Consider the following 10468-nt stretch of genomic DNA (forward strand, 5'->3'; position numbering starts at 1 on the left):
AGGATAATAAAACTGCCACTTGTCACAGAAACACAAAGTGGCAAAACTGAATTCAATCAGGTCTCAGATGTTCTTTCTTCCAAGTGGACCACCATTGTGAATAAGGCTTTGAAGAACTGAGCTCATCGTCAACTTGTTCGTACTCTGATTTATGCAATCTTTTGGCCAAATAGTCTTAAAAATGAGAGCAGACAACAAAAAAGCCAATCACTCATAAAAGACAGCACTGCCATACTTGTTTCTTAAATGGCAAACTCGATGTCAGAGTAGCTAGAGTACTGTTTTACCTAAAAACATCATCATTCTCCAAGAAACAAGGACAGAAAGACTGTAACATGGAATATCGCCAAAAAGGGTCAGTAGATCTGATCTGAGTATCTTCAGCTCTTCTAACCCTCCTACATTTCCCAGAGACTCTCCGTAGGTATTTTTGGAAATACAAGCCAGTATGCCAAAGGAAGCCAAGAAAAGACAGTTGCCCAAATCCTCTAAATTAAGCAATACTGAGCGAAGCAGATAAGTTGTGTTGTTATCTCAAGCACTCAAAAAACCCCTGTAGCAAGTCTGTCCCCACCAACTGGCTCTCAAAATCCTGAGGGCTTATGAAAGAGAAGGAGAAGGGATGGAGAGCGTAGATCTCGTGCCTGACATTTGATCCTCCCCTTACTCATCTTCCATGCACAACTGTTACAGGTAGAGTTGCCTACGCTGCTAAATATTGAAAAGGTATTTGTAGCACATAGGTTTAGAAGAGGTTTCTGCTTCATGTTTGCTTGTTTCCTGCCCAGAAAGTAATTCTGCTCCCAATTTTTAGAGCGGTCATGTTCCCACAATCTTTGTATCAGTCTCACCTGACCCACGAGGGAATCGAGGGGCCCAGTGAAATCGCAAGCCAAAGCCACGCTACGGTGCAGTCATTGCTGTCTGTACCCAAAATAACCAGATGAACGCGACCTCAGCTATGCCAACGTATGCAGCAGCTACACATCTGGCTGAACTGTAAACACCGTTGTAGGTGTTGCGTGCTATCACATGCCCCTGAACCCATGAACCCTGAGCACACAGCCAGCCAAAACGCTGGAGACAGTCCGTCAGCAGCAGGGGTGTCTGGCAGACCTGCAGCACACCCTGAAGAAGAGGCAGGAGACCACGGATGAGTCTCCCCAACCTTTCCTTGAAGACACCGGGAGACACCAGGGCCATGCTCTGACCAGACTGGTGGAAATGTGAGGATGCCTGGGTTCCCATCCAAATGTCTGTGAAGGGTCCCACCAGTAAGAGCCCTACCAGAAGAGTGGTGAGCACGCTACCTAGCTTCACCTGATGTCGTACTTTAAAACCCAGCATTACTTTCCTCAGTCATGGGATGTCTGAGAAAATCCATTCAGCTCAAAGATGGGAGTCAACAACGCGAGGGAGTTTCAAGATACTAAGTATAACACGCTGAAGGAAAATGGTCCATTCAATGAGCAAACATAAAATTACACACTTTGTAAGCAGCCAGCCCCTTCCTCAGGTACGCCTGGGATACTGGAGATAATGAATATAAAATCCCACTGCTTCACATCACCTATTTTCCCCCACCACTGATTCTACTGCAGGTTTACTATCATCCTACATCCAAACCTAGAAAACTGTTCCCGTATTCTAAGCAAAGGGTTCTTTTGTCATTACCCTTGATAACAAATCAATGATTATTCCGTATTTGTCAGTTTGCAGCAGGCTCCACAACCCCAGCCTAAATAATTTCTGAACTGCAAGGAAACGTGTGACCAGAAGGACACAACAAAAGAAGATTCTTCTCAAACCACAAGTGCACGTCAAAAGCAAGAGCACTTCAGTGCCTTCTAAGAGGGAAGCAAATCACAAGGGAATACACCAAGGAAACCAACTCATTAATACACCCTGAAGCTTAAAATGTAATCGAAAAATATAAAACAATTACTAATCCAATTTAAAAATGGTGATTACAACTATCTCCCCATTTGCAAATAATTTGAAAATAGGGGAAAAAAAGTTTTCCAGGCAATCCCACCATCATACTTCTCTAAATTTAATTTCTATGCCTTGGGATTTGATTATTGAGTAAAGCCTAGTAGATCTTTTTCCCTCCCACATCCTCAGTCTAATTCTTCTTATACCTTCTCCTTGCTATCCTAAAGTCTCCCTCTTTCCCAGAAATCAGCGAGAAAATCATCAACATTCAGGCAATTAAAAAATAAAATAGAATTATCTGTATACCAGCCAAAAACCCCTGCAACCTCAACAAGCCATTTCTCATATCCTCTCAATCAAGGCAACTGAATAGCTTGTACAGAAATCTTAACACGAAGGTGCTGCAAATACAAATGCACCCCCGAGTTTTTAAACAGCATTGCTGAGTTCAGGTTTATGTGGGGCTTTGATACACACTATTATTTTTTTCTCCAGGAACCGATGGTGACCTCTAATATTTACGGTTCAAAGTTTCACTTTGTGGGATGAGGTTAAGCACCATCTGTGGATGCTTCAACCACCAAGATGTACTAAGGCAGAAATATCTTGTTAAAAACTGTGTAACAAAAAAATGGGAATATACAGCCTGCACTGCATGCAGACAGGAACAGGGAGAAACATTCTCAACAACAGCTATGTTGCACAGTAGCATTTTCTGAAAGAAGCTGACTGGCAAAATAGCTTTTATCTGTGGTAAAACATCTCATTTACTTTCTAAAGTGTGCTGTGGTAAACATTTCTTTTTTTATTACTGGGGATAACCATTTTAGCAAAGAAATTGCTTATTTACAGTAGCTTTGAGCTGCAGATAAGTCCCTATTTTATTTATTTCCATGCAGAAGATAACTTTTTACTGAGATAAAAGCTATTTTGTCAGTCAGCCTTCCTCTAAATATTTTCCTCTCGTAGCCATAGACGTTTTCCTGTCTTTTGAAACAAAAATACACCACTCCTATGAAATCCAGGGATGAAGTGGAAGGAAGCACACACAAAAGCAACAAGGCAGCCACAGCTTTTTATCGGCTGGAACAGATCATACAGCTGAAGAGGGAAAGTCAAATTCCTGCAGGCTGGCGGGACGCATATCTAAAATGCATCTCACCTATAGAACAGAGTACAAAACCTATATAGGTGCAACAAAGGATTTAGGGTGCCACAGCAGATGCAGGAGCTACCCTAACTTTAAAATGATGGGCGCTATTCTTGCTTTGCTATTTTAGGAAAATAAACATAAGCGTTCAAAACCACCGCTAGTAACCATTACGGGTCACCCTTTGCTTCAGCTCCACTTGACACACCAAGTAACAACCCGGGCTCCAATCTCACACCACCTTCCTAAACGAGGTCCCCCCTCATTGCCTCGCTGGCCTTTGCAGCCTTTCAGCTGCTGCGCTCTCTCCCCGTAGCGCAGGATGCACGCGCAAAGCGCAAGCGCCCAAAGTCCTGAGGAACACGAGCGTGCCAAAAAGCCCTGCTGCCACTCCGACACACCTCCTCCCACCCAGAGGGAGGGAGAGGACCCTCCGCCCGTCCATTTCCATCACCTCCTATAACCTGCAGGGATCCCACTGCAGCCGTGTGGGAGAATGTGTTTCCCTGGGGGGAGGCCACGGAGAGCAGTTTGGGTGCTAATTGCCCCCCACTGACCCTGAAAGCAAGTCCTTACAGGCAGCCAGAAGCATCACCCCTAAAAGAACTGTTCGCTCTCTGGATCTGCCCCCCAAAACTCACAAGGCCCCTGCAGTCCCCTCCGCCCCGCTCCCCAAAGGCGGGGACAGGAGGCCAGGGCGCACCCCGACACTGCTGAGGTGCCCGGCCTGCATCCCGAGCGGTCGCCCCACACTCGCCCTCTGCACCCAAAAGTGCCCCTGTGCCTACAAGGTTTCTTTTTTCCCTTTAGTCTCAAATCTTCACACACAAATCACCCCCCAACACGCTGCATCGCAGGCACAGCTGTGGCCTTACCTTTTGACCAGCAGGGCTAAACCAAAGCATTCCATTGCCTGTTACATTTGTATGGAGAAGGCACAGAGCTGGAGATCCAGCACCATTAGCATAATGACTTTTAAATTACAATAATAATGAAGATCCTTTAACAAGGCTTGAGTAAAAATCCCAAGTTTACTGCAGCACAAACGAGCTCTAGCTTAATTTGTATTTGCTGCTAGTCAATAACCTCACCAAATGCCACTGGAGATTAAAAGCCAAAGAAATGCAAAAGGCGATACTTGAGCTTGCACGCCCCCAAAAATGCTTGGGTGTCTATCCCTCACTGCAGAACCCAGCTCTCCTGAGCAGCACTACCTTCCCAAAATTCTGTGTTACACCATGACATTTCACGTTTATCTGGACCGCTGGAAAGCTGCAGCATACAGTCAGGTCGGGTTTTGTCATCACTGGTGCATTAGGCTGGGTTCCCAGAGGAGTCTCCGCGCACATCCACGGCATCCCAGCGCGCTGTCGCTGATGACAAGTGGGACTACTTGTGGCAGCACAGCCAGGCAGGTGCCAGCAGCGTTTGCAATGCGATACCCAGGCAAACTTGTGCAACATTTGTGCAAAGTTGAGGCTAGCACCAGCCTTCCCCCCACCCCCCGCTGCCCAGCACCAGCGGGGACCGCAGTATAACCTTTAACACGGGTGAAGGCAGTGTGACTTGAGCAATGTTTAACCCATTTTTTGACTAGCTAAATCCCAGTTTGATGCTATTGTGAACATCACTGCGGACAAAACCTGATTTTTTAATGAACCTGTCAACTTAAGCCATATATTTATCAATAACGCTAAGAAATCACAGGCTGATTGACTCTTGACCACCTGTTTCAGAAGCCCAGAGTAAAATCCTGCCCCCCCAGAAAGCAAGGGCAGGATTTCAGCAGGGCCCAGACTTCACCCCAGTTGTTAAAACAACGTAACATAACAACAGTAAGTGCAAGCATGGGAATATAAAGCCAAGCTCAGCTTTTCTGTAGGAAAGCCTTGAAGGTACAATGGTAAAAGGAGAAAGCGTCTTTTTAAGGGACCCCTTGGGACACCCCTGGGGAACATCTGGATTAGAGCAATTCAAAAGGGGTCCGGTTTGTTCACTCAGACATCTCCGTGCAACAGGCACGGGCAGAAGGGCACCCAGAGAGATTCACTTCAAAAGAGATTGACTTCAAAAGCCCCCTCCCGAAAATGCTAATATCCACGCCACCCACATTCTTCCCTCCTCGGCTTGGGTCGGTTCCTGACCCGCTGCGTGGGCAGAGCTGAGCAGGTACCGTGGCACCAGGGCGAAGGCAGAGCCACGCAGGCCCCGAGCCGGCCCTGGGCTGCCCACCATCCCACGTAGCTGCTGACCATGTTCACACTGTTCGGGTAAGTTTTAAACGTGGAGCGTGCTGTTCTCAGGTTTTACGAAATCTATTACCTTTGTTTGCTTGGCTTTCATGATTCTTAAGGCTCTGTTTATATACAGAAAGCCAAAATTAAATGCTTATTTGAATAATCCCCAAAGCAAATGAGAAAATGCTGGTTTTAGCCAAGTATCAAACTTTCAAACTGATTTAAGTGAGTAGTGCGGCTCCTCACTAGCATCCCACACACTCACATGCCTCCACAGCACAAGCAATGCATCGCTAGGTGGAAATAAGGTTTTTATAGCAGCAGTGTTACTTCCGACTCGTATATAGATCAAATTCCACGAGTTCATAAAGAGCTCCAATCCTTCCCTGACCTGAAGAGCAGGCAGGACTTTGTGTTTGTCTGGGTTTAGAGGTTAATGGCTACTCCATAGACACATTTTTCAGTTAACTGGCAGGTCATTTTAGCAGATGATTTGCAGATATTTTGCAACACTTAGAGATAACCCTGTGGAGCGCTGCTGTCTGAGCTTCTCCTCTCCCTTTTTTTTTTTTTTTTTTTGAAGACTACATCAGATAAACCAGAGAAAGCAGGCAGGTGAGACTTCCCTGGACACAGTCACCCACTGCCAAACTCTGCCCTTTCAATTCCCAAACAGCAAACTTCTCCAAATTAACATCAAATGGAGTTCAGTGCTTGTCAAAATTATTTTAAAATCCTACCCACAAAAAGCTTTAATCTCTCAAATATCTCAAGACATGCAGCAGCCAGCCAGTTTTGATCAACATCACAGCGGAGTTTCAAAGTTCACACCTTCACCAAACATGAAAACGATGCTGGAATGATCAAGCTCCTGTTACTTAAGAAAACAAAGGTCTTCATTCCTACCTTCGATTTCATCCACTCGAATGTAAATCATTAGATTGAGAAAGGAATAGTTCATGTCACCTATTTTTCTGTTCAGAATACCCTCCTCATCTAGTCTAAGGAAACGTCTTTTCCAGCTTCTTGCTCCAAGCTGAGTTCTTATCTTCTGCTTCTGCTACTAGATAAAGAGCTACTGGCTCAGACAGACAACGACCACGCAGTCACCTGCACCTTAATCCAAATGTTTTTCTTTAAGGTCACAAGCCGACTGTCTGTTTTTTCTGCAAGTCGTCACAGGACATGGAAACGGCATTTATGAGCTACCTTACCACATTAGCTGCCCCCCAGCATTTTGGAAGAAACAGGAGGGGCTTGTCAGGTGATGTGCCGCAGTAAATTCAATCAATCCAATTAATATCACTTTCCTTTTCCTGAAGCAAAAAGGACCTCAAGCCTGCAAACACAGGGGAGAGCACAGCTCGCTCCCCCGAGGCCCCGCTGCAGGCTGTGACTACTCACAGTAAAACAAGCGCTGCCAGGATTATGCCACGGTTTGATTATTATTTTTTAATCCAATCACCCACCATGACGCATCTCCTGAAGTGACATTTTATGTACCTAGTACTTCCAGCTATTTTTTTGCAGAAAGAATACAAATATTAGCTTTAGGTTGCAGAGAGAGGCAGCGAGGAATATATCTGGTTAAACCTCTGAAAGTCAACAGAAGTATGGGACCAAGTCCACAGTAAACTTCATAGAGTGGCACCTGCAGAGGAAATTACTCATTGCATGATTGATGCCACAATTAGAGGCATAAAAAGTAATTCCATGATAAACAAGCACCCGAGCAGAAAAAGAATAATATCCCAAAAGCATACACGTGCTCATCTAACAGTATATACTGGGCAGTACCGAACAGTCTTCACACACACGGAGGCACAAATTCTCTGAGGAAGTTAATGGTGCAGTACCCCTTCCTCTCCCCTCCTCTTCCTCCCCCCAACAGCGCTGATTTTGGGGGCTGTATTTGGCCAGTATCTGCCCCTGGCTCTACTAAAGCAACTCCAGTGCAATTAGCAGCGTTACGCAGCTATTACACAGCCATAACTCATTGCTTTCAGCGCCGCCATTTCCCACAGGAACACAGGCCAGCAATGCAAACCAGCGCAGCTCCGCCGGCGTCACATCCAGCCAGGCCACACCAGCAGAGAACTGGTCTGAGGTCTAAGGATCTACCAGCCAAGCCTACCAGCATGCCGAAGGAAATAAACACGTTTTGTTGCTGAAAAAGCAGAGATACCAAATCTCAACTTTTTTTTAAGAGAAAAAAAAAAGAAGAAGAGGGAGGGGAGACGGCATTACAGATACATGTGCATTCCCTGCATCTTTGCAAGTTACATCGTTTAGTACCTTCATGCAACCACATCAGAAAAGCTTCAGCCAAGGTACCACCTCAACTGAGGGAGTACATACCCTTCCATGCACACACGTATGTATTTACCCTGGTGATCCATGTTTACTAAACAACTTCAACGCACCACTTCAATCGACAGCACATAGGCTTGATACATTTTTGTGGTTCCTCTCCAAAAATTTCGCAAATAAATTGCTGCCTCAGGAAACCAAAAGCTGTGTGCTAAACTGCAAGTGGGTTATTTCTGCCCGTGCCCCCATACTGGTCTGACAAGCAGAATTACGCACCGTATGAGCCTCAAACGCTTGCTTACCTGAGACTGACACTTTCATGAGGGCTTCCAGGGGTCTGTTGTTGTCCAGATCGCGACTCAGTTTAAGTTCCCCAGTGGCAGAGTCCAAAAGGAGCAAGTTTAATTCATTGCCTTGCACAAAGGTGTAGGCCAGGCTGTCAGACACATCAGGATCATGAGCTGGGATCTTGCCAATCACGCCAGAGGGGAAGCTGTTAGACTTGTTGGTCACATAGTTGTTGAAGAGGATCTGGAAGTCCTGCAACACGGGCGGGTTATCATTCTGATCCAGGAGGCGGATGTGCACTGTTGCCCGGCTCACAAGAGGGGCAGAAGTGGCCTGCACCACAATCACATACTCTGTCCGGCTCTCATAATCCAGGTCCATCAGGGCCGTGAGGTCTCCGTTGAGCAAGTCTAGCTGGAAGACCTCAGGGATGTTTCCCTCCACAATCTGGTACATGATCTGCGCATTGGTCCCCTCATCGGGGTCAGCTGCACTGATCCGTGCCACAATAGAGCCCACAGGGCTGTTCTCCTCCACAAAGATGTCAAATTCATCCTTCTCAAAGACAGGGGGGTTGTCGTTGATGTCCAGCACAGTCACTTGGATATCCACAGAGGCTTTCAGCGGTGGGCTGCCCCTGTCCACAGCAAAGGCCCGCAGGCTGTAGACAGCCACGTTCTCACGGTCCAGCTTGCGCAGTGTGCGTATCACTCCAGAGGTGGGTTCAATGTAGAAGTCTCCATCTCCATCGTCACCGCCTTGGAACGTGTAGAGGAGACGGCCATTGAGGCCTGAGTCGCGGTCGGTGGCAGAGAGCTGCAGGACACTGGTGGAGAGCGGCACATCCTCAAAAACCGAGCCCTGGTAGCGGTCACGCAAGAAGCGGGGCGCATTGTCATTGGCATCCAGGATGAGGATCTCAACATAGGTGGTGTCTGATTTCTGGGGGATACCGTTGTCATGGGCTGTAATGGCCAACGTGTAGGAGGCCTGGTCTTCGTAGTCCAGCTCCATCAGAGTGGTGATGGTGCCTGTGTCAGGGTCGATGCGGAACTGGGGGATGTTATCGTCCAAAATGTAAGTGATTCTCGCGTTCTCCCCCGTGTCTTCATCGGTGGCACTAATGGTGACAATAGAGGTGCCAATGGGCTTGTCCTCACTGACGCTCACTGTGTAGTGGGAGCTCTGGAAGACCGGGCGGTGCGTGTTGGCATCAGTGACATTGATAAAGACCTGGACGGTGTCAAAGCGAGTGCCGTCAGAGGCAGTGACTGTGAGCACGTACTGCCTTTCCTGCTTGTAATCCAGGGGCAAGGCCAGCGTGATCAGCCCCCCTCCACTCTGACTGGTGATGGCAAAACGGTTCCTGGTGTTGCCACTGGTGATCTGGTAAGTCACAACGCTGTTAACATCCCTGTCCACTGCTGTCAGGGTCAGGACACTGCTGCCCACAGCCGCGTCCTCGTTCAGTCTGAGGTGATACACCTTCTCCGTGAAGGTGGGATTGTTGTCGTTCACGTCCAGGACGGTGATGGACACACTGGCTGAGGAGGTCATGACTGGCACACCGTGGTCCCTGGCTTCCACCCCAAAGTGATAGTTCTCCACAGTCTCTCGGTCCAGCTCTGCAGCCACTGTGATCCACCCCGTGCTGTTGTTGATCTGGAAAGGGAACCCAGGGTCACCTGCTACAGGGGCACCTCCGGCGGTGGGTGCCATCTCTATGAGTTTGTACTCCAGGCGGGCGTTCTCGCCAGAGTCGGCGTCCACGGCCTGGATGTGCAGCACTGAGTAGCCCAGAGGAACATTCTCCAGCACAGTGGCCTGGAAGGGAGTGCTCACAAAGATGGGGGCATTGTCGTTCACGTCCACAACCTGTACTGACACCATGCCACTGGAGTTGATCAAGGGAGGCCTGCCCCCGTCCTGGGCTTTGATCCGGAGCGTGTACTCCCGAATAGTCTCATAATCCAGAGGGTTGATCAGGTCGATGGCACCGGAGAAAGAGTGGATGTAGAACTGGCCTTTCAGGTTGCCGCTCACAATGCTGTAGTGCACCTGGGCATTGCTGCCCCGGTCCCGATCTGTGGCCTGCACCTGCAGTATCTGGCTGTTCACTGGGGCATCCTCTGGCACCTGGACCAGGTAGCGTTTCTCGCTGAACTGAGGGTAGTTGTCGTTCTCATCCTCGACGGTGATGTGCACCATAGCCGTGGCACTGCGTGGGCCCGGATCCTTGCCCTGGTCATTGGCCTCCACCACCAGGTGGTACTCGGAGACCTCCTCACGGTCAACCGGGGCTCGGGTCCTCACAACCCCAGAGCGCGGGTCGATCTCAAAGACCCCGTCAGCAGCTCCCGGCTCCAGCAGGCGGTAAAGCATGTTGGCATTGGCTGGGGCGTCGCCGTCGGTGGCGCGGATGGTCAGCACCTCGTAACCCACCTCCAGGTTCTCCCGGATGCTCTCCCGGTACTCGGGCTGCTCAAACACCGGCTCGTGGTCGTTGGTGTCGCTCACGGTCACCGTCAGATAGGTGGTGGCCGAGCGG

The 10468-nt window shown here is 48.4% G+C and overlaps 1 protein-coding gene across 1 annotated transcript in view; it reads right to left on the reverse strand.

Annotated features, from left to right (window-relative positions):
• The window catches only part of CELSR1 (cadherin EGF LAG seven-pass G-type receptor 1), a gene marked incomplete at its 5' end in the record, with an annotated part of 169995 nt that extends 159528 nt beyond the window's left edge, over nt 1-10467 (reverse strand). The window contains one exon of the mRNA XM_035891689.1: nt 7935-10467. Coding sequence (XP_035747582.1) covers nt 7935-10467 — 2533 coding nt within the window. The remainder of the gene's footprint in view (nt 1-7934) is intronic.
• Nucleotide 10468: the final 1 nt, after the last annotated feature.

Source organism: Egretta garzetta, unplaced genomic scaffold, assembly GCF_000687185.1.
Source record: "Egretta garzetta isolate BGI_Z169 unplaced genomic scaffold, ASM68718v1 scaffold33, whole genome shotgun sequence".
Classification (NCBI taxonomy): Eukaryota; Metazoa; Chordata; class Aves; order Pelecaniformes; family Ardeidae; genus Egretta; species Egretta garzetta.